Source organism: Ctenopharyngodon idella, chromosome 21 (assembly GCF_019924925.1).
Source record: "Ctenopharyngodon idella isolate HZGC_01 chromosome 21, HZGC01, whole genome shotgun sequence".
NCBI lineage: Eukaryota > Metazoa > Chordata > Actinopteri > Cypriniformes > Xenocyprididae > Ctenopharyngodon > Ctenopharyngodon idella.
Window position 1 is genome coordinate 16,614,091 of NC_067240.1, and position 24,913 is coordinate 16,639,003.

Genomic DNA, 24,913 nt, shown 5'->3' on the forward strand with positions numbered 1-24,913 from the left:
ATGGCTAGCGGCACTGGCAGCTGAGGCCTGTTATGAATGAGAAATCTCACTACTGATGAAGAGAGAGCTACTAATACTGAGAGTGAATGCACCCTGGGGGTACCCGGGAGGGTCGAGGGAGCTGACAGCTCGAACCTCCAACAGAAAAGCTCCTGTCAAGACTCCCACACTCGCCCTGTCCCGATGGGAAGAGTGGTGGGCCTTGAAAAGAGTGGGAAGGGAAGCAATGAAGGAGAGAGCAGGCAGAGGTTACTGGGTGTTTCGTTGCTGGCAGGGGGGATAAGAGAAGGGGTGGTTGGAAAGTCACGGAGGTGGTGCTCTTCTGAAAGCTGTGTCTTTTTCATCCCCTATTCCTCTCACACTTCTCCACCCTGCTTAAATTGACGGAAAAGCGGGAACATCATGACCTACAGGCAAAGAGAGAGGTGAGCAAAGTCAAAATGCATGCTTAAGTGTTCTCTCTATCCTTTGTGTTTGGTGTTGGGTTTCTGAGAAAAGAGCCCAGACAGCAGGGGAGAATGAGAGGAGTGTACATACTGTATGTTTGAGATTGAATTCTTTGTCTAGTATTGAGCACAGAACTTGCCATGACCTTGTCCTTTTTCCTCAAAAAAATATTAGTCAGCATGAAGCAACATTAACAACCATTTTATTTTTGTGAAACAAAATATTCAGATTTTTTTTTTTTCTCATTTCACTTTCATTTGACCTTTTTTCTTTTTGATTTGATCAGTTTCTTTTTTTTTTTTTTTCATAAAAGTGAATTCAGCAACCATTTTATTTCCATAATGAGACATTTTTGTGAAACAAAATATTCAACATTTTGTCTTTTCTTCTTTGGATTTGTTTTCCCTTTTTTGTTGTAGTGAAGGACTAGTTCAACCAACAATGAAAAGTATCCCATAATTTACTCACCCTCAAGCCATCCTAGGTGTATATGGCTTTCTTCTTTCACCCCAACACAATCGGAGTTATATTAAATAATATAATGGCTCTTCCAAGGTTTGTAAAGGCATTGAATAGTGGCTGAGCTTTTGAAGCTCCAAAAAGCACATCCATCTTAAAAGTAATCCATACGACTCCAGTGGGTTAATAAATTCCTTCTGAAGTGAAGCAATTTATTTTGTATATATCCATATTTAAAACTTTATAATCACTGGCTTCCGGCAACAGCCGTATGCGTGTTCACGAGGCAGTCGAGTTCCGACAGAAGGGTGAACTCTGACCTGATGTATGATGTAGGCTTAGATGAGCATTGACAAACGCTCAGAGAGCAAAACAAAATGAGAAGTTTTAAAGAAAAATCAGAGGATTTTGACATAAGAGAAGGGGAGTTGCATCATGGGTGAACAATTCCTTTAAGCATTCTCAATAGCAACTTGTGTGCATGTTGCTTCAAGAGAGCAACCATACATTTGTGTTTTTTTTTTTTTAATGAATTTATTCATTTATAATCATTTCATTGTTCTGTTTAATCATATCATTATTTATTCATTTTTATTATTTTAATTATTTCACTTATTTTCCTTGCTGTTGATTAATTGTGTTGATTGATTTGAATTTATGAATAAGCAATAAGAGCGTCTCTATTCAAGGTGTTTCACAGGACTATGATGTAAAGCAGTAATTTTCCATTGCTTTTGCTTTGGTATAACAACACTTGTTGGATGTGTGCTGGTCAGACGAAGTAAACTATGGAACAAAGTGTGGATAAAGTAGGGATGAAGTTCAGTCTAAGTTTGAGAATTATTATGCAGCTCATTTAATAGATTATTCAATAAACCCTGCTTACTTTTATCATCACTTTGTCTCCTGCTTCCTGCTATTTCTCGGCTTCCTCTGTCAACCTCTCAGAATGATAGAAAACGTTGAGTTATTACTGTTTGCGGTACCAGACAAAATATAGTTTTGTTAACTGATTTTGGATATTAGACAATACTCTGTTGACAGTTTTGGATAACTGACAAAACGGACGTCTTCTGACTGGATTTTAGAACGGATGGCTGGATGTTCTATCTAACATTTTTGGTCAGTAGGATATCAGCACAATTTAACATTACCAACCATTTTTTGTGAAACAATATTAAACACTTTTTTTTCCTTACATATTTTCATTTTCTTCTCTCTCTGTCTCTCTTTAGTGAACTCAAATTAAATAAGTTCACAGTACTCATAACGATTGCTTTCTAAACTTAAATAATTGATGCAATCAGTTTCCAAATTTCTTCCAAATATCAAAATCAGTTTGTCAGAATATCTTATTTGTGTTCTGCAGAAGAAAATGAGTCATACAGGTTTGGAATGACATGAGGGTCAGTAAAAGATGGCAGGACTATCCATTCAAGAACTTCATCTTTATGAGAACTGTACAGTATCTAGTCCTCTCTGTGAATACTGTAAATGTGAACCATCGTGTTTTGTGGTGGAAACCCATAGTATAGTGGGTTAGAGTTTAGCTCTCAAAGGACTGAAGTTGCTTAGGCTACAGGTATTTTTGTGTGTGTGTGTGTGTTGCGTGCGTGTATTGCACTAGCTATCGTCTTGTCAAGACTCTCGGGAGAGAGAGAGAGAGAGGAGGGAGAGCTCAGCTGCTGCAGCTGCAGTAGAGTCATCACCGCCAGAGAGAGAACAGGCCAGCTCTGTCTGCATCACTGCTCCTGCATGCATGATCGGCTAACCACCTATGTGCCAATCAGTAGGTTTTAATTGGGTAAAGGAGGGCAGAATGTCGCCTGTAGCAATCATACGGAACCGTTCCATCATCTCCTCCACCACCTCCTCCCTGTGCTGCCCACATCGTCTTTCATGCATTGGGAGTTGCATGCTCTTCATGGAGTTTGTAAAGACATTTATGCACTCTGGGGGTGCTTTGGAAATAAAAAGCATGCTCATGATTTTAGACATCAGGCTCTGACAACAAAAGTGCCCGTAAAAATGAGACCATGCGATTAGTACATGCTGTTCCTGACTGGAACTAGATATCACATCTGTGTGAAGTCGTACTTTTCTCTGGCAATTTTTTTAGTCTGCTAGGTCTTATGACAATCATTTTTTTCCCTTTATGATTATACATTTTTTCTTTAATCTTGTTTTTTTCCATCTTTTATTATGCCAAAGAAATGAGGGAGGACCTCATCATAGATTCCTGGTGTGTGTAGCTATGTTCCATACTCTAGTGAGCTACTGTATCTATGGATCCTACTGGAAAAATCCTACTTAAACCAGCCTAAGCTGGTCTTAACTGTTCTCTCAGCCCAATCAGGCTGGTCTGTTGGCTTTAGAGGGGATTGGGCAGCTAAACCCCAGCTTCTCAGATTGTTTTTATTTATTTTAACTTTAAATTTTTATGATTTAATTACTTAATAGCTTTTCATTAAACTCACAAACCCCCTGCCGTTCCATCACAAACCCCAGTCTGGAACTGAAACTTTAAGCATTAGACAAGGCTCTTAAGCTGTTTATATGAGTAGCACTATTTGTTGAATGGCTTTAAATCAGACTTGCATTTTGATATAGATGTTAACTTTGAAGGCAGCAGCTAGTGTAGACAGTAGTAAGTGAAGCAGCTTGTTAGGTTTTAGAAAAGAGCGGGTATTGATTTAACACACATAGCCTACTATTGATTCCATAAACTCGCACTGATGTATGCATATATTCCATATATCGTATCGGCTATAACCTGAGCTTCAAGGACCATTTGCAATATTCATTGTAACAAAGCGCTTAGCATAACACACAAACCAGGCAGACAGGAAACCTCCCCCAACTGCGCCACTGTCCTCTTTTTCTGGTACACACCTTCACCCCTGCCTCTTTCCTTTCATCTTCGTCCTGTTTTCCTCCTCTTTTGCCGTCTGTTTCATAAAGTGGTCTGTATTGGGCTTTACACAGCAGAATGGAAGAAATATAACAGGAAATTACAAGCTTCATCTTGAAGCCTTGGCTCATATAACACAGTACTTTTTTGAGGTCTTGCAGATTAACAGACCTTGTTGTTGTTGTTGTTGTTGTTGTTGTTTTTGTTTATTATCTGCAATTAAATCTCCAGTTAAGTTAGATGAGCTAGAGTTAGTACATTAGAGGCATTAAGCTGATTATCCTATCTGACATTTTAATCATTTTTTTGGGGGGCGCTGTATGCCATGTTGCCTGCACTCTTGTTTTTTTTTTTGGTTCTTTTGCCATATGGCTTTTTATTCCAGCTTCTCTTAAGCAATTAACCTTGGAGCTATCATATCAGATTGATCTCAATTAGAGCTTCATTACAGCTTCATTCCACAATACAGAATATCATTTTTACATAACAGATTTTTATTCTTTTTATGACTCTGCAAAAAGGCTGAACAGACAAGAACAATAATGACTATTCAGATCACTGTTGAATGACATTTGAACAAATGGTTTCTCCGTTTTTAACACCAATGTGTTTAAGTGTTCTGTGAGTCCCCCTTCTTCCATCTTTTCAATTCATTGAAAAACATAACCACCAGAAAAAATTAAAAGAGTGAAGAGAAACTTTACAGCATATTTATATACTTTCCCTCATTAGAAGTCCCAGACATGTTGTGCTTCTTTGCAACAGTGTATTTCAACAGATAATGCGTTCTCTCTTTGGGTTTGAATTGTTATTGTTTTTTGTGATATTTACCCCCTTAGTTTTTCAGCTCCTCATTAGCATTCGAATAGTGTTTCTTCTGCATAAAGTCGAGGCTGATTTATTCAATAATTTATTAATTGGTTAATTAATCTTGTTGAAACAGACGGTTTAGGTTGTAATCCCCCATGCCTTGGGCCTGTCGTAAAAAAACAAGCCTGTCCTTGAATCTCATTTCTTCAAATCCTACTTGTCATTCTTTGTCTTCACATAATTTGATTTTGAGCCTTGTTGTGGCTCAGAATAATAGCGGTCATCAAATAATAGCCATTCCTTTGTGTCAGGGAGCATTACTTCTCATCAATCTTGCCTTCCCCTGATAATTTTTTTTTATCAATTTTTTTTTTTTATTGTTCTTTCTTTTGTTACTACATTTGTTTGTATCAGCCTTTCTTAGGTGTCACTTCCCCTGCCTAAATTCGAATCTTTCTTTCACACTCTACACCACGCTTTCCTCCAGGTCTCTTGGATTGACGGTCATGCTACTGTTTGAGTCTGAAGTCGAGTTGGAGGAGTTGTTAGAAGTGAAGGCATGTAGATAGTTGTGCGTTAGGCCGTTGCCATACTGCTCGCTGCTACCTGTGCTGGATGTGCTGGTGGTGGAGGCACAGTGTACAAGCATGCCATGTAGCGACTGGCTACGGCGGGTCCAGATGACGCTCAGCCGCTTGGCGTAGCTGTAACACCTGGTGGTGGTGATTTCACCCGCATCAAAAGAGCAGCTACGCTTGGTTTTCAGTGCCTGCCTCAAGTCTGAGCCTCCTTCCCTTCCGTCATCTCCATCTTGTGTCAATGCAAGCGAGGCCAAGACCTGTCTGTCTATGTCTCTGTCTTTCTCCAGAGACTTCCGCAACTTGAGCCTACCTGCTCGTTTTTGTGTCGGCATGGGCAGTGTGTTACTTGGGGAGTAGAAGAGTGTCAATCTCTCACTTTCTGGTGTGAGAGGACTAAAACATTTTTCCCTCACAGCCCCGTCACCCCTATCGTGTGTGCCTTGGTGTGGCTCCGGGCTCTGTTTAGGTTTTGGGAGAGAACTGGGCTTGTGTTTGTCTTTTGTTCTTTGGGCCAAGACTCCATTTGGCAACGCCACCATTATCATACTGTTGTTTCCGTTCGTCTGGGCGTAAACATCCACCCCTTTGGCCGGCAAGAACTTGCCGGGCCTGTTGGCATCATCCCGGCACTCTCCGCATACGCGATGGCGCACCATCATGGCCACGGTAAAGACCAGAAGGGTTACTACCACCACACCACCCACCATCACTGTCAGCGTGCCGCCCAGGAAGTGAGCGTGCAGAGAACGGCATTCTGGATAATCCTCTTTAGTGCTGAACTGGATGCAGCCCAGCACCTTTGTAGTAGCCAGGGAGGAGATGCCATCATCAAATATGGCCAAGACACACAGGCTGTAGTCTGCTCCTGACACCAAGTTTTTCAGCAGGAAATTATTACTGGTTGGAGGCAGAATTCTGTAACCAAAAGAAGAGAACATTTATGAGAAATTAAACATTATATTGAGGAGAAATGCAGCCAGAAATACATCAAGCCCAATAGGGTGAGCTTGATAGATTTAGAAGCTCAGTTTTGTAGTGAAAATGGCTTAGATCAATACCCTGCAATGAAGGGGATTCAAGAAATTAGAAAATTAAGAACAAACTTCAGATGTTGTGGATGCAGCAGTCTGACAAGCAGTTAAGGATTTTTACGTTAAAGCTGAGAGGGTGCTGACATGCTTCTTGCCTGAAGGAATCCTGCCCACACTAGTCTTTACAATCTGCCATATCTGGCAGAAACTGTGTCTTTTCAGTACTCTTTAATAGACATAATTGACTGTGTCCACTGCATTTGCTTTGGCTGCTTGGTATGTGTGTCTGTAATGAAAATGCTTTGGATGGCTACACGTGATTCAAGTCCTTTAATTTACTTTACTTTGAGAGGCAATTCGTGTTTACTGCAGAAGGACCTTGAACAATTTTAATCTCTTTTGCTCCGGTTTCAATAAGCTATTTGCCTCTTTCCTTTTCAGATTCAATAATCTTTTGTTCAGATTTGTCAGTTTTATAAATTATTTATTTTTTTCACTACACCATATCTTCCTTGAGTATCAACCTCAGTAAAAAGGATTGTAGTGTTTTTGTGCTGCACTGTAAGGAATCAAAGACCGTGTTCACATTCAAGTCGACTTGTCTTATTTTTGAGCTCAGTGTGTTACTGCATATCAATGAGACATTTGCATTCTTATCTGCATATAAAATTTCACAAATCTTATGGATCATTTGAATTACAAGCTTCACAGGATCTTAATGATATGCTGTTAATAAAGCCCTTGATTTTCTTGGAGTCGTGTTGGGCAATGACTTTGAAAAAGAATGTAAATAAAAATTCTCCCATTATTTGTATAGAATGGTTTGCTTTTTGAGACCAGTTTAGGTCAAATGTATGCTAGGGATTTTCTTATCCTTATATTTAAAGGGTCATGAAACCCTAAACTAAATTTTTGTATGTGTTGAACATCATAGAAGACAATGTTACCATCCATGAGTTTTAATTGTAGGAGAAAACTAGTTAATTGTAAGCTTTTTTGCACTATTTTCATCTTCCAGGATTCTTGTTAAATTCTTCTTAGCGTCAACATCACAGGACATGACGTTTTCTTGTACTATAGTACATCAATGACTCATCAGCGTCTCATAATTATTCATGAGACTGCGTGTCCTTATCCTATGAGAAGACGCCTTGCTTAATTATTCACCACAGTATGCATTGATTTCCTAATGACAGGCGCTTCAAACAATGAGCTCGCACACAGTAAGTGAGAGATGCATTAATTGAGTGTCTGTTTTTACTTTGTAAGTGTTTCTGCATCACATAAGTTCTCTTTCATAGACCCTGAGTCTTTGACACAAAAGCGATTCATCCACACTGTGACTGTGACTGGTCTTTACAGCCCTATGACCGTTCAAACAGCTTATAAAAACACTGCAAATTATGCCTCAAAAGTTAAAGATGCAACAGTATGTTCATATATACATTTTCGATGCAAAGTAAGTACAAATGCGAACGACTGTGCATTTATTTGTGCCTTAAAGATTATTACAGTATAGCGGTCATGGGATGTGTATGTAATTTACACATTTACATATTTACAATTGTATATTGAGTTGCATATAATAGTAAATTGCAGCATGTAGTTGTGGGAAGCTTTGATGCTTTTAACTCAATGAAAGCGAAATAAAATGAGACGTTGCTATGTTATTTGCATTGAACATTTTTAAATGTTTAATTTATTTTTATTCTTTCTTTTGTTTGGATTTTTCTCTTCCTAAAAAGTAATCATGTATCTTTGCACATATCATGGTAAAGTTATCAGCTTTACATGGACCGGAATTGGAAATACTGGCTATAACTTTGTATGTTGACACACACAATGTAACAGTGTAGTGCCTTGCTGTAACCATGAATTTTGCTTTAAAAAAAAAAAAAAAACCTTAGAAACAAAATTGTTTTCTGTGGTTATTGACATTATGCCACAAATGTTGTCGATAAAGCTTAACTTGTATTAAATGTGGAGCGTTCCTTGAATGCGTAAAAATATCTAGGAAAAAGTCTGTCTCTGTAGTTTAACGATACACTCAAGGTGGCCAGTCAATGTGTAATGTCTGTCTTCTGGCCTAGTGTGGCTTACTGTGTTTACTCTTACAGATTCCTGCATGTTGATGGGAATAGCTGTAGTAACAGGTCCATTATGAAGATGCCTGGCCTCCCACTCATCCACTTCTCTGCCTGCCATCACTCAGCAACTGCTGCTACTTCTGCTACCCTCTTTAGCCCATCCTCCTTTATCTATATATATATTTCTCTCCTTGTCTCACAAACATACCCCTCACCTTCACCATGCATTATTGATCCCAATCCCTGGCAATCCCAATGCCCCTTCCTTTTGTTAAGCCTCCCAAGATATGTCCTTACCATGCCAGAATGGGTTCTTTGTGTGCATGTGCAATGAATATGTTGCATTTGTAAGCTCCCTTCAGAGTTATTGAGTTTTTATAGCTGAAGAGCTCTAGGAAGGTTGCAAAGGGAAAGGAAAAGGTAATGAGATGAGAGAGTGAGATAAACAAATTAGATCATAAAATGATTTTTTTTTTTTTGTGTGTGTGTGTGAAGTAGGATATTTGAATTCAAACTGTGCTGTTTGTCCATCCGGATACTGCTACACAGCATACAAAAAAGTAATACGAAACATCCGTATCCGTGATCAGTAGCTGAACAATACCCAGATGATCATGTACTGCATCTGCTAAGATTCTGAGGTGTGCAAACAGTGGACACTTCATTATCCCTCGAGAGAACAGGAGCTGAGGCGGCGTCAGATTCAAAAGATAAAAATGAGCCAGTTGGCTTTTTTTTTTTTTTAAAGTGCAAGTAGTGCTTGTACCAAAAAAGTTTCTTCTGATTAAATTTTACTTGTTTAACAATAGCCAAATATGTATTGTTTTCTTGTTCGTTGTTAGTGTCACAGGTCAAAGAAGACAAGGAACACAGGACAACATAGCAGATGTAGTATGTCTGGAAATGTATGTATTCTACAAATCTTTGTGTCAAAAGACCATAAAATGTTGAGAAGTTCTTCTCTAAATTTAGTACAAACTATAAATGTAAGGGAATTTGGACACTACTACTGTGGAACTACTGTGGCTCCTCCCAGCTGTCTAAGAAGAGTCAGTGTAAGCAACTCCCTTCCCTTGTGACCTACCCCATCTCTCTCTCCCTTTCTCCCTCCATTTAGATCCATTTCACTCTTTCTGAGTCAATGTGACACCATCTTCAAATGTGTAGGTTTTGCCCTTTTAAAGGGTCCATCCTGTTTTCCCCAGAGTCAGCAGGTCCTCTCACTCCACTGCTCTGCTTTCTTTACCCCTCCCTGGCTATAAATAGCTTACTGTATCTCTCTTAGCCTCATGGCTCAACTTGAATCTTCCATCCGCTTTGGGGCTGTGACTGTTTCCTTTGGCTTTATCCTTTTATCAATATCTGAAGCCTATAATCCATGAACATGAGCACCAAGGATGCTTACATGCGTTCACTTGAAACACATGAAAACCAACCACTGAAAACCAGCACATCATTTTCTTTTTTTGTCAAAAGTGCTGCCACAATACAAAAAAGGTCTTGCTGCGAGATCAAGAAACATGATATCCTTACCTATAAACAAGTGCGTCGTCAGCAGTGCTATTGTACTGGATCTGATACATCCACACCAAGAAAGGCGTTGAGGATCGACCCATTTTCCAGCGAATCTGAGCTGAATTGGATGTGACGCCTAGAACTCCTACCAGGGTTTCTGTTCCTCCGTTACTGCTTCCGCTTCCTCTTTCTCCAGTATCTCCCTTGCCTCCAGTGACATTCCGTACAGTGACCACACCAGTCCCTGTCCCTTCAACCCCTCCCCGCCCACTGCTAATATCAGAGGATCCAGGGTCTCTATGGTTAATAAGGGATATTGTACTATTCCCCCTATGGGGAAGAGGGATGATCTTCAATTCTACCAGAGCTGTAGATTCCCCTGCAGCATTGATGGCAATGCAAGTATAGGTGCCATCATCTCTGGCACGGGTCACCAAAAAATCCAGTGTCCCGTTGTAATATGAACGAATGCGACTGGAGTTGGCCACAATACGGTCATCTGGTGACACCCAATGAATAACTGGCTCAGGGTCACCAATGGCTCTACATTTAAGCGTGGCTCTTTGGCCCTCCAACACCCACAGCTTGTTGGTATTACGGGTGATCAGTGGTGGCTCACATGTGAACTCTTCCTCTGGGATGGACCAGAAGTAGCGACCCGCCAGATGAGCAGGTGTGGCACACGTCTCCATGTCATCTTCCCGAATCAGTCGTCGTAGCCACAAAAGCTCACAGTTGCAGTGCAGGGGATTCCCCCCAAAATTAAGGCTGATGATGGAATTATATGGTGTTGGACTGACAACCCCAATCTGGGATCTGGAAAACAGTGGGTCAGGGGGAAGAGTCTGCAATCTGTTTGAGGTCATATCCAGTCGAGACAGTTTGAAGAGCTCACTGAAAGAACCCTCAGCAATCTGGTCTATTAGATTGTGATCTAGATTTAAGGTGTGCAGGCTAGCCATATTCTGTATAGATTCCCAAGGAACCCTGCGAAGGTTGTTGTAGGAAAGGTCCAGATCTTCCAGAGTCAGTAGGAAGTCATCGAAAGCATCCGCTGAAACGTCTGTGAGCTGATTGTTGTTGATGATGAGATGCTGAAGGTTAACAAGACCTGTCAGGTCCTGAGGTCCCACCATTGTGAGACGGTTGGTGTCCAGGTGAAGTGAACGCAGACTCTCCAGATCAGCAAAAGCCAGTGGTTTTAGAGCATGAATGGTGTTGCGTGACAATGTCAGGTCAACAAGTCCTGTCATATTGGCAAAGTCTGCACCTCCCACTTCCAGGATGTAGTTGTCAGCAAGACGGAGCTCCACAGTGCGGCGATCAATGTTCGGTGGCACGAAAAGCAGACCTTTATTTACACAAAGTGTGCTTAAAGACTCAGATAAGTTCCGACACACACAGTGGATGGGGCAGATGGACACCATGCCCCATGTCTCCCCTGCCAACACACCTTGTCCGCTCTGCAGCCATACAAAGCCTAGGAGACCCAGCCAGAAAATTGATTGTGGCATGGGACAGGGGTGGACACTTATTGTGCTGAAAGGGTTAGATGAAGCAGGATATCTCCTTGACTGGATCCATTTTGAGTTGCCCTGTTCTTGCAACAGATCGGTTCCTCTAGATGGACTCCCTGGTTCTGTGTGTGGCATGGTAACCAGGTTGTCCACAGACCTGTGCAAAGAGAACAAACATTAGTGGCTTCAACTCATAACTTGAACTGGAAAAAAAAAATCTAGGGACTGCTTTTCCATTCACTAATCCCCTGCACAAATGCGGTTATCCATTAATTGCCACTGAGACTTGGTGTTATGTCTAGTCGCTTATCCAGTATAAGCTCGCGTCATCCGACAATGTATCAAAGAGGAGCTAATCGTGAGCCAATCTACGATTATCAATGTCCATTGGTTCAGATTAATGATCTACCTGGAATCCTTTGTCAGTTGTTTGGATCTTAAGGCATTTATCATGTGCCCAGCAAGAACCTTAAACTTTTCCCCTGTTTTGTGAGCGAAAGAGAGACTCGATTTGGCTGCCAGGGACAAGCCCCAAGATGATCAGTCACATTCTAAGTGATGAATGCCTTGGCTGTCTTCTCATCGCAGATGTGAGATTATGTGGCTGTTGTTGTAGCTGTGTGTGCAGACAAAGTGTATCTATTTACCCAAGTCTTATGTCCTTCTGTTTGTTCTCCTCTCTGCTGCTCCCTGCTCTTCTACAGGGGTCTGATTACTCCATTAACCTGATACATAACTGTCTGTGTGTGTCTGCTCTGTCGCACACATGGACAGAAAAATCCAACCAGTGAAAGGACAGGAGGGAGCGACACAAGCTGGAACGAGTGTGTAAATTAAGTTTAATTGCTTTCACAAGAGTGAAAACCTATGATATCTAATGGACTATTGTTCCTGAGCGTGCAAATGCTTGACTTAGTTTAATTAATCCATCAGTCACCATCAACAAATATGTTTTATGTTGCGATGGTGTTATGCCACTGCTTCTATTTGTTGTTTACATGATTTCATTTCAGTCTTACATAATGGTTCCAGTGTCACACTCACAAAGCAGTTTTTTTTTTTAAAACAAGAGTGTGTGTGCAAGTGAGAAAGAGTGAGATGAAGAGATAAGATGGGGCAGCATAGAGAGTAGAGTTTTATTCTATAAATAACCATGTGCAATTGGCTCAAAGCTTTATGTGTGCAAAATATCTTATAAAGAACGAATACCCAGTGGAATTTAGATTCATTGTGCTGAATCTGTAGTTACACACTGTAAATATCCTGCAAACAATTGACAAACCTCATGAGGTCCTACCTGCCAGCAGTAGGTTAGTGTGTGCATGGAGGGAAAGGAGAAAATGACAAACAAAAAATACTGTAATTTTCATACCTGTTATGTCTGTTTCATCAAGATTTAAAATGGTTTCCAATCCTTTCAGTTCTTTTATAGGCAAACTGACCAGCTAGTCCCATTATTGCTTCAGATGAAAATCCAGAAGTGAAACACTGTAAACATTGTGGAAATATTCAGATGGGCTGAGGGTCATTTCATTCCTCATGGTTAATGACTAAAAATCATGATTTAAATTTGATCTGTGGTCAAATGGATGAATTACATGACTGCTTTGCCGTTCTTTTCTTCGCCATGAGTCACTCAGCCCTGTTTCCATAATCTTCTGTGAACCTCAGTTAAAAGGAAGTTGGTATGTCTGGATAATTTTTTTTCTTGATTTTCATTATTTCCTCTTTCAGGAAATACATCCAACATCCATTCTCCTTCACTTCACCGCATTTTTAAAATTCTGAATTCAGTGAAAGCATGTTTTATTCGATCTTCTATTTGCAAAGGTGCTTCCAGTAGCAAGTGCTTCCAATCCATTGAATCTCAGGGTAAACTGCCAAAAGAAACACAAATCCCTCTTAATAAATATTTAACCAGTATTAAAAGCTCCCATTCTTTTTTAAAAAAAGCTCACATCAATCTCCTTTTTTCAATCATTTCTCTTGCATAGACTTGCTCAGATGCCACATCTTAAAGTGGAAAGCAGATTGTGTATCATTCATGTCTGTTTGCTGATGTCGGCGTCTTAACACTATTGAGGATCCTAAATTAATTGATTCTTCCTGTAAACTGGCGCATTAAAGCAAATAATCCAATTAGACCTGCTTTCAAGCAGACCCTGTGGGTCTGACTGAGCCAAATTTGTCTGTGTATGTGTGTGCACGCACTCTTGTCTAGATGGACTTGAGGTCTATACACTCATTTTCACTGTACAATTCCCTCCTTATTGTTTTCTCTCTAATTAACCCTGAAATGTTAGTCTTTCTACTCTGTCTTAACTATCTCCAAATCTGTCCCCACTCCTCCTCAGCCTTTCCTAAATGCCTAAAGTGTAAAGGTAAACACATACCAACCTTTTTTTATTTCCAAATTCCTGCTTATGTCCATCCGAGAGAACTGCTGCCCTTTCCAGGGGTCCCTTTTCCTCTACATCTCAGGTTTCTCCAAGAGGGATTTTGGGTAGCATCCTCACCCCTCGTTTCTTTCCCGACAGCTTCTTTTGTTTTTACTTTTGCAAACGGTCCCAGTAAACCCTGCCCACAAAGTAGGCAACCATTACCTACAGCGGTGAAGAACCTTTATATAACCGTGCTGTTGAGTCCCAGCTGATGTCGCTTATTGCCATCAATCAATGCCTTGTTTTTGCTTTTTCAGTCCTGCTCTGTATTCTTGAACTGCGTGAGTCTGTGATTTGTTGGTTTTGATGCAGGGAGCAAGCCGATGTGAGTGCGAGCGTTTGCGACTGCAATGTGTCTGCTACAGCAAGGGCAGAGTGAGCGGGAGGGAGGGAAGAGAGAATGAGAGGGGGGAGGAGGAGGGGGTGAGAGAGAGAAAGCGACGGAGGGGAGAGTGGTAGAGCCTGAAGCAGTCTTGGCTCTCGGTATGAGGGGAGAGACAAAATGCAAGGGTAAAAATGGTAGAATGAGAGTGCATTGGCAGACTGGGGTGTGGGGTTGGATGTGCAGAGGAATTGCCCAAAGCTCTGTCCCTCTGACAGTACATTTTTAACAGCAGGGCATCCATTTGTGAGCAGACACGTTGAGAACTTTGTCACAATTGCACTCATAGAGTCGATTTTCAACTTATGTAAACGCCAATTCATTATATATCATTAAAACGGATACTGAAAGAGCAGCTGATTTTGAGAAATCTGTTTTTAGAGATACAGGTTATTGGAGGTGGGTAACTCTGAATTCTAGTGGTTATTCTGATGCCTTTGACAGGATATGACATGGGTCCATACCATCCCCAACACAGCATAGTTGACTGTCGAAAAAAAAAAAAAAAACCTCAGTATGATATAAAAACTCAAAAAAAAAAAAAAAAAAAATGGATAAATGGATAAACTTCCAAATATCAATAAAACCGTAACAGCTTTCAAAATAATTTGTTTGTTAACATTGGTTAATGCGTTAGTATTATGAACTATTAATGGGCAAGTTTTATCATTCTAAGTTAGTCAATTAAAAATACACTATGCACTTTGCTGTTTATCCATGTTTATTCATAATACATGAACTAATGTTAATGTATACAGCTTGAAATATTTTAGTCTACACTACTGTTTAAAAGTTTGAGGTTCGTTAGATTTCTTTGTTTTTGAAAGAAGCCTCTTATCCTTAGGCTGCATTTATTTGATCCAAAAATACAGTAAAATAGTAATATTGTATAGATACAATTTATTCCTGTGATGGCCCAGATGAATTTTTAGCAGCCATTACTCCAGTCTTTAGTATCACATGATCCTATTATGCAGTTTAATATTTTTGTGGAAACCGTGATACATTTTTTCAGGATTCTTTGGTGAATAGAAAGTTCAAAAGAACAGCATTTATTTGTAATAGAAATATTTTGTATTTGTAAGCAGTCAGGGGTTCAAAATAGAGGTCTTCACGGGTCCACTTGGATCCGAAAACCCGAGGTCCACCGACCCGAGCGGTTTCGGGTCCAAAACTTCGACGAGTGCCTCGGACACAGGTCAGGTTCAGTATTAGTGGTCTTGGGTAATTTAAAATAAATGTGCTTTTTTTAATGGACCGGAGAAGACCCAAATTCTTTAAAACTATGTCGGGCATTTAACAAAATGTTATTATTTAAAACAATTCTATGATAACGTTATCTCACTTTTTCTAAGTTCTCTCTGAATCCACGCTTCTTCGAGCAATGGACTCGGTTGCACTCGTTGCACAGTTGCTTCCGCATTTAAACTTAGTTGCTCCATTTTTGCTTACCGTTTCAACGACCGCCGTCAGCATGAATTTAAAAAAACTTTCATCTTGTCTGTCTCGGGTCGGGTTTTCTTTTAAAAAAAAATTATTTATGCACGTTGGGTTTGGGTCGATTCGGGTTGGGTACAGATTTTAGGACCTGAGAAGACCTCTAGTTCAAAACCCCCACTGTCTGTACTAAATCGTGTGAGAGCTGTTCTTATAAGCTGAGCTGTATAATCATCTTATGAGAGTGAGGCTAATACAGCCTTACACAGCCAGCAAAGTTGAGAAGTAGAGAAGGAGCCAAAGATGTTCTGTCCAAGTTATACTTTTTCTCAGTTTCTCATGTTCTATCTCTGATTCGCATATCCTTTTGTTTTTCTGGGCTCTGTGATTTTAGGTGAGCGTGAGTCACTCACAGTCTTTATGCGGGTCTATATATAGAGGCCCAGGCACAGCTAAGCGGACCGCACACAACATTGCCAGCGACCCGCTGGAGCCCAGCTCCACACACTTGGAGCATGTAACCGGTGGGCTCAGAGTCTGCTAAACCTCACTGTGGCTGACATATCAGACTCAAGATTTGGCTGGCGAGCCAGAATCAGTCTTGGTTCAGTTAAATCATGTCTCTGACTATGACAAATCATGAATAATACATTTAAGTACCATAAGACAATGATGAATGATTCATGTGTGTACGTTGCACCTGCATAAAGAAAGAGACTGCAACTGCTGGATCTAAACCACAACTAATTGCTGTGAAAGAGTGATTCCCAAGCAGGGGTACATGCACCCCAGGGGAAACTTAAGCGGGTTACTGTAAAATTTAGTTTCTGGTTCTTAAATTTATAGGAGAGAATTTGCAACATAAATGTTAGGGCTCTAACAAATTTGGCTAAAAACAAAGCAATATGTGTGGTTTGACAGTTAATTTGGATACTTGTAGTAAAATATAAACTACCATTCAAAAGATTTTTTTTTAAAGAAATTAATACTTTTTTTAAGCAAAGATGCATTCAAATGATCAAAATTGACAGTAATGACTTTTACAAGGGTCTCTGGTAGAGCAGAGGGTGCGAGGAGCCAAGGCGAAGTCCTCACCAGTATCCTAAGTCCACCAAAATTCTCAGGGACAGGCTGTTGCCAGCTCACACCCCTGGTCAGACTCATGTTGGGGCTTCGGCTCCAGGGCATTTGTGGGCGCTGTCGTCACAGGCTCCATGCTCGCACCGAGCTAAAGCTCTCCATCTGTGGAGGGCTCTGGCATTGTCATCTCCGTTGTACAGGGTTTTGGTGGGCTATGCTCTGGGTCTGATTGCACAACGTCTGTGAGGTGTGGCTGCTGTCATCCTCCGCTTCGCCCGCTGTGAACGCGGATCCGTTCGTCCACAGCGCGAAGTTGATGTAACTACCCAGGGTCCAGCAGGGAACTCTGCAGGGCATGGCAAAGCAGAGATCTTCATCCAAACCACACCGAAATCCCTCCATCAAACAGACATCGTCGCAGGTGGCATGATGGCAGATGTCGAGAAACTCCTCCACGTATGCCTCTAGGTCTCTGCCATACTGGAACATAAACACTGTTGCTCCTCTGAGAATTTTGTTGCCCCTCATGGGGCAACGTTAATAGAAGCAATTTCCATTCTTGGTTTGAGGTCTGTCATGCGTAGTTGCAGTAAGCAGATGATGATGAAGAAGAAGATTAGGTTAAAAGTCTTTAATAACTCAGGTTAATCCAACAAATATGAACGAGAATATTCCACTGATGCATAAACGAGAATGGACAACTGAGGAGTAAACAGACAGCAACTTAAGTACAAGCCAAATGAATGAAATAATGATAACAACCTGTGCTGATTGAATTAATTACCATGACAACTGATAAGTGGCGGCAAAACAGAACAAAGGAAGACCGGAAACTAGTAAAAACAAACTAAAAGTCCATGATAATGAAACTAATTACTAATTACTGTTTTTAAAATATTTTTTCAACAAATAAATTCAGCCTTCTTCTTTTCAGAAGATTTAAAAAATAAAAATAAAAAATAAAATAAAATAATGGTATAGTATATGTTGTATGTACAGTACACTATATTCCCAAACATGCATCAAAACACACAGTAAATCCAAACAATGAAAATCTGCAATATTTCAATAATAAACCAATCACTGTTTCAATTAGATGTTTTTGCTGCTGGTGCCCTTCTCATTCACATTTGTACAAATGATGTATTTTGCTCATGGGTGATATTTCATACTGTTTTGAAAGATGAGAATTAAAATAATACAAATGTCTTGAATTTAGTTATTTCCTCATGTGGATTTTGTTTATGAATAATTTGCTGTTTCTCAGTTTCACAGTCGATTGCCCTCAGAATTGTCAAAATTTGTGGAAGACCTCATTATAATAATGATAGGTTTTATAGTATTAATTTGATGTAATGTGACTATAAAATAAATTAAGAGGAACACATTTCTAGGTTGATGTTGTTTAAGGCATATTTGAGCCTTTCTAATGAGACTGTGGAGATACAGTAGATTGGGAAACAGAGTAAAGCACAGAGGACTTGAGATATTTCAGCACCATTGACAGCTCCAAACTCTGAGCTAGTCGAACTGGTTAAATCTGTGAGACTATGTTGTGATATTGCCATCTGTACTTCCATCTGTCTCTTTATACAGGTCCCATGGCTGCTCATTTTAACCCTGCTTTCTTCTCCTTATTTTTAAATGTAAAAATCCAGACCATGGATTTTAAGGTAGCCTTGCAAATATCCATATATACCTCTCTGTGCTTAAATGTTAAAATTCCAATGCTTTCTATCTCCTGCTTCCCTCTCTTTTGCTCTCTTCCTTAATCTTCATCCAGCCATTGTGAAGAGACCTTGTGGGGATTGATTTGTTTCTGGCAATAGCCAGTGGTTTACCACTAAATGACACTGTCCAATCAAAGCTGTAAAAAGACGTTTCCTTCACCAGCAAAGAGAAAGCTCTTCATTATTGTGGATTTATGTGCATGCTCTTCAGTATCCTATGGTTAATTTATTGAACATGTGGACAGGATGTGGTTGTAGAAGCATGTTATTGAAAGTCTCTTGTTGGCCCTGCTTTCCCAAAAAAACATTAACCCTCTGTAATCCATTGATACCACTGGGTAAAAAAAAAATGCTTTCCTAATTTTCTTTCTTTCGGAATTTTGTTTCCTCAAGGAAACATTGTGCCATAAAAAAGTGACTCAATTGATGTTTTCATCCAAAAAAGCAAAAAAACAAAACAAAACGTAAACACTAATTTGCATAGCCAACAATGGAAACAAACACACTGACCTATTTTTAAAGCATTATAAATTTTACACTTAGAAACCAAGTTCTTTATTTACTTGTCTTCAGGAAAATTGTGCAATTGCGCATCCTTCTTGGAAATACTAATATAGTTATCTACATAATGTGGCAGGAGTAAAATAAGGCTTAATTCATGGCTATAATGCAGTAACATTAACATTCTCACCAAATTAGCTTCATTTTGATTTTTTGGCCACTTTGTGCATTCCTATTCATGGAAACGATTCATGGCGTTGTCTTTTGGTGCAGCATGTCAGATTTGTTTCCTGAAGGGAGCTCAGTACCATAGAGCTTGCCTGTCAGCTACAGTGGTCACAATGGTTTTTCACTTCAGGTGTGTGCATCTTATTGTACAAGTAAGTACATGCTGTAGCTTCAGGCACTTTGTCTTACAGCTATACATGTACTGAGCACAACATTTGGTAGCTCTGAGACTCCTGCATTGTCTGGGTGTCTGTGTGAATTCTGTATGTGAGGCACTTGACTGAATTTGTCTTTCAGTCTTAAGTTAAATGGATAGTTTACCCAAAAATTAAAAGTTCTTATAGGATTAGTTCACTTTCAAATGAAAATTACCCCAAGCTTTACTCACCCTCAAGCCATCCTATGTGTATATGACTTTCTTCTTTCTGATGAACACTGAGAAATCTGAGAAATATTAATAAATATATTCTGACGCATCCGAGCTTTATAATGGCAGTGAATGATACCAACGAGTATGAGCTGAAGAAAGTGCATTCATCCACATCCATCTATCATAAACATACTCCAAGTTATAAAGTAAAATATCTAACTTCCGCCAGACCGCCTTCCATATTCAGCTTATGAAGAAAGTGTACACTGGCGTCACGTCAGTTAAGCTTTTCCGTAAGTTGAATAGGGAAGGCGTAGGATGTAGCATAAGATTTTTGATCTGCGAGTAGGGCTGGGCGATTTAGCAAAAAAATTAAATCTAGATTTTTTCAGAACAATTGACGATTCACGATTTCGATTATTTTATTTTTTTTATGTTTATCTAGTCAACTTAAAAACTTAACTACAATATGATTCAAGTTACATTCTCTTTATTAACCATCTGGTTAAGGTTCTATTCCAAGTGCAGCACACCTGAAGTGATCAACATGGTGTAAATGTAAAACAAATGACTTTGTTAAATATCTTTGTCTATAACTAAAGTATAAAGTGCTTTATACAGTAAAAGTATTTGCACAACAAGCCAGTGTGTTTGATTATTATAATAAATTAAATAATATGATATCAAATACCAACATGACAGACTGTTTTTGTGCAGCTAAAATAACTGGAAGCGACTGAGACCGCAAGCCTTCCACATTCAAGTTAAAAAATGGCTACAAATAAGGTGGATATAATGTGTGGTGGGTTTGAAATGCTTAGTTTGTTTTTTGAGAGGAATAATGTGAAAGTTTGGAATGAGGAGGAATCCTGCAGTCGGAAGAATCTGGGTCAGAGTGCTGGCGGATTAGAACTGACTCTTTCCAACTCTCAATTCTTGAGAGAAAATTGGGACTCAGCCTCTCTTTTGTTTTTTGTCTTCCTCATCCTCGATCTTTCCTTCACTTTTTCCTCTTATGGTCTCTGCTAAACCCTTCTGTAGGGAAACAATGTGTGATGCATGTAGGTGGCAATGGTGCACAAGTCAAGTGGCAAAACTATAGAGCATTAATTAACACTTTGCTGATTTTGTTAGTCTCTCACATCTGCCCCCTCTCCAACTCACTATCTCTCCAACCTTCTTCCGATTTCATACTCTTTCTTTCATGTATGTCTGAACCTTTATTATTTTCCCTCTCTGGCTGCCATCAGAGTCCAGTATCGACAGTTTGGCTAATGGATTCTGGAAATTTCTTCATGTTCACCCATTTCAGCTCAGAGCGCTGCAGGAACACATGTAACATACTATATGCAGGACTTCAAAAGTATTGCTTTTCAACACATGATATGGAGTTGTCTTCTTGCTGTAACAGTGAGCATGGCTTGCTCAATGACCCGAGCCCAATTTGCACACACTCGAAGGCAGATTTGATAGTGATGGAAGGGAGTATTGAGTGTTTAGATAATGGTATTGATTTTAGAACTGCCTGCCGAATGGCCCCATCTACCCTGTGTAGGACCATTAGCACCTAAGCTCAGACTGTGTGTGAGCGCAGTCTTGGATTGGTCTTCATCTCTCAAGAGCTTGCCCACTCTAGGCTCTCTGCAGCTCTCAGCTCATCAGTTCCTTAAAACTAGTTAAAAAATGCATTTGTCTGTTCTCTTTTCTCTCCCCAGACAAACATCCCGTTCCTCCAGAACGTGTTGAGCAATAATCAGTTCCTGAATGGGACGGTAGATACTCAGTTCATCGACGAGAATCCAGATCTCTTCAACCTCAAACCCGTGCAGAACCGAGCACAGAAACTGCTTCACTATCTAGGTAACTTTTTTTTGAACAATTGATTCAGTGAACAGACTGATTCACAAATGTGTTTGGCTGAATTGAAATGTGTGCTTCTGTTTGTGACATTTATTTCACATTTTATAATTATTGATTGATTGGTATTGAGTGGTATTAGTTTTTTTTTTTTTTTTTTTTTTTTCTCCAGTGTCAGAAATTTACTTTTTTCCCCAAGAGACATTTCCCCTCTTAGAATTGATTTTTTTTTTTTTTTTTTTTTTTAATATAAAGGCATTTACTTTTTTATGAGGGTATGTTTTTTCTAACCATAAAACACACAGCATGCTGTCGATTAATGTCAAATACCTCAATTGAATTAATTAATTACATTCTCAATATGACCAGTTGACCCTTCGCAAAGACCCACCCCCTTAGTTACTGTTGCTGTACAGACAAGACAGAGCAGGTTACTTATGATATTAAACAAAGTCCCAGCTTTCAAATTGTCTTTTTTTTTTTTTTTTTTTTTTTTTTTTTAAAGAAATTTGAACAATAAAAATGTTTTGTGGCTCTTTAATGTGTCGTGACAGATTGTTGTAGCGCCTCAGCTCACGCGGCTCGTGAAACGATCATCTCTTCCTGCTAGTTAATTTATAGCATCAAATAAACATGAATGAACATGAGAAGGAATGTTGTTTCAAACGCGGAAAGACGTCAGTACACACCGTTTTTCAAGTTCAAGTACACCGAGGTTAATCTTCTAACACCTGACTGCTTTGTCAGACAAAATGGCGGATTCGGCGTTATGATTGGTTAGATCGCTTGTCAATCAAACTCCTGGCAAAGGGTCAATTATGGCTGTTAAAAATATATTATCAGATCAAGTAGCTGTAAATAATGTACAAGATGTCATGACCCTACAAGAGCGTTTATTGTATTAATTTTAACTAAACACATTACTTAACTGGCCTACAATAGAATAGAATATATAAATATATCAAACAAAATCAATAGAATGCATGAGCATTTTTCATAGAATGCATTTTTTGACCACACGTTGATAATATCTGGGCTTTTTTTTTTTTTCTTCAATTTTTGCCTCAATCTCTAGTTATTTCTGATCTTAATTTCTTTGTGTAAAATTCTGAATGTTATAAAATTATAAACAACTCAGTGATTCCATTATGAATGTTTCTTGTGTTTATGAATCAACACAACTAATACAGAGAGAATTGTGCAGATTTATATACTACTATTCAAATGTTTGTCATAAGTAATTTTTTTATTTTTTGAAAGAAATTAAGACTTTTATTCAGCAAGGATGCAATAAATGTATCAAACTTGACTGCAAAGACATTTAATGTTACAGAAGTAAAAATAATGAAATGAGAAATGAGCAGCAAATCAGCATATTAGAATGATTTCTGAAGGATCATGTGACACTGAGGATTGGTGTAATGATGCTGAAAAGTCAGCTTTGCCATCACAGGAATAAATTACATTTTAAAATATATTAAAAAAGAAAACCGCTATTTTAAATTGCCATTTCACAATATTTCAGTTTTTACTGTATTTTTGATCAAATAAATGCAGCCTTGGTGAACATAAGACATGTAAACATGTAAAAATCATACAGAACCCACAATTTGAACAGTAGTGTACATTTAAACACCTTTCACCATCCCTGCTCTTTTTCAGCAGCCCTTTATAAAGTTTTGAGTCAAGTCAAGAGCCAAAACCTTTAAAGTAACGTGGGCTGTGCAGATTCCAGTCCACTTGACCCATCCACTCACTGTGTTATACCAGCAGAGGTGGGTTTGAAGCCGTTTGGACAATTTGTGTGTGATTGCTTTTACTCATCATTCAGGGCATGTTATGGTGAACGGCCCGACTACTCCAATACCTGTCAAGGCTAAGCCTTCCCCCATCGATCCGGTCATCCCACCAGTACCCCTCGGTAAGAAACACACGCACTTACCTTATCTCATATTCACACACTGTCAGTTTCTCACACTACAAACCCAATATAAGCTGCCTTTGCACTTGTTTGCCATGATATTTCATTGATGCACTGCAGAAGCCATAGAGTATGTTTACGTCTTATAGAAGGTGGTCATAATTCATCCTTCTCCCTCAGTCTTTCATGAAGTTACCTTTATGCCACTATATTATGAATCTACAGCGGGAGGAACATAAAATTCAGGCATTTGTTTACAAAAGAGCCCCTCCACCATATTTTCATTAACTTTTTACTTCCATCTTGTGCGGATTTGTTTGGACATGTGCCAAAAGCGAAAATCAATTGTTGTGCTCTGGAAAAACTACTTTATTCTTTCTGGATAATATGTCTATTAAGATGCATGTTGTTTTGTTTTTTTGTCTGTATGTGAATAATAGCGCTGATAAAAAAAAAATTGTGTTTTTTCTTTCTAGTCCTACGCAGTGTGGTGTTTGTGATAATGTCTGTATTATTAATTGGCCGTGTGTTTGTGTGTATGCACTCTGCAGGTGAGCCACCAGTGGGTTTCAGGGATGTGTTGCTGAGAGAGGGTCCAGATGGTTTTGCGAAGGCGGTGCGTGCCCACCAGGGTCTGCTGCTTATGGACACTACATTCAGAGACGCCCACCAGTCCCTCCTGGCCACTCGCGTACGCACTCACGACCTTAAACGGATCGCGCCTTTTGTGGCTCACAACTTCAGCAACCTCTTCAGCGTGGAAAACTGGGGAGGTGTGGTACTAGTTCAACGCTATTGTTTTATTTCCTTCCTCTTGGTTTCTCTCTCTCCCCTTCCACCCTCCCTGTTTTTTGCCTTACTGTTGTCTCTTCCATTTTAGCAGCTCACCCAGCCTACTATTCTCCAGCTTGACTCTCATATTCCCCTCATTCCACTGGAAAAACACAGAGAGATTAAAAATACCCTTGAAGCCAGGGTCCGGTTTTGATCCCTCTTAACGATTCTGGATCCTTTACCAAAGTCTTGTAGTACTTTTAAGGAAAAAATATTTGTTAAAAATAAGTAAAATTTCATTGTCAAATGATTAGATACATTTAAAATTTTTGCTAAAGATGTGTTTAACTTTTTAATGACTTTTCACAGGTGGAATAAATGCACAATTTGGCCTTTACTATATTAAAAAACAGCAAACAACTACTACTAGCAAAACTAGCAAACTACTAGTAAAAATGTGGAAGTATGATTCCTACGGGAAGGTACTTTACATGCTTCTTAGGGTTTTCCACATCTGTTCCACTAATGCCTGATATTCTGATCCTCTTTTTCTATTTTATTTATTTATTTTGCCCCATCTCTCTTTCTTTTTCAACAGGCGCTACGTTTGATGTGGCAATGCGTTTCCTGTGTGAGTGTCCCTGGAAAAGGCTGCAGGAGTTGAGGGCACTGATGCCAAATGTGCCTTTTCAGATGCTTCTGAGAGGTGCCAACGCCGTTGGATACACCAACTACCCTGACAATGCCGTCTTCAAGTCAGTCATGTGCTATCTTACACCACAACCTGCTCACAGTCTGAATGAACTTCTCAAATGTTAATCTTTTTACAGACTG

The 24,913-nt window shown here is 39.4% G+C and overlaps 2 protein-coding genes across 3 annotated transcripts in view; one reads left to right on the forward strand and one right to left on the reverse strand.

Moving 5' to 3' along the window:
* Positions 1-24,913, forward strand: part of pcxa (pyruvate carboxylase a) — a 148,690-nt gene that overhangs the window by 98,846 nt on the left and 24,931 nt on the right. Inside the window, exons 11-14 of the mRNA XM_051878413.1 lie at positions 21,243-21,387; positions 23,216-23,305; positions 23,857-24,078; positions 24,678-24,834. Of these exons, the coding sequence (XP_051734373.1) occupies positions 21,243-21,387; positions 23,216-23,305; positions 23,857-24,078; positions 24,678-24,834 (614 nt within the window). The remainder of the gene's footprint in view (positions 1-21,242; positions 21,388-23,215; positions 23,306-23,856; positions 24,079-24,677; positions 24,835-24,913) is intronic.
* lrfn4a (leucine rich repeat and fibronectin type III domain containing 4a) lies at positions 699-14,187 on the reverse strand. Of its 2 annotated transcripts, XM_051878414.1 has the most exons (5): positions 13,756-14,187; positions 12,957-13,235; positions 12,731-12,846; positions 9,860-11,515; positions 699-6,123 (listed from the first exon to the last, which is right to left on the reverse strand). In XM_051878414.1, exons 4-5 carry the CDS (start codon positions 11,491-11,493, stop codon positions 5,094-5,096), a joined length of 2,664 nt encoding a protein of 887 aa, XP_051734374.1. In that variant the 5' UTR covers positions 11,494-11,515; positions 12,731-12,846; positions 12,957-13,235; positions 13,756-14,187; the 3' UTR covers positions 699-5,093. The 2 variants fall into 2 exon arrangements, with proteins under 2 accessions (XP_051734374.1, XP_051734375.1); XM_051878415.1 differs by lacking the exons at positions 12,731-12,846; positions 12,957-13,235.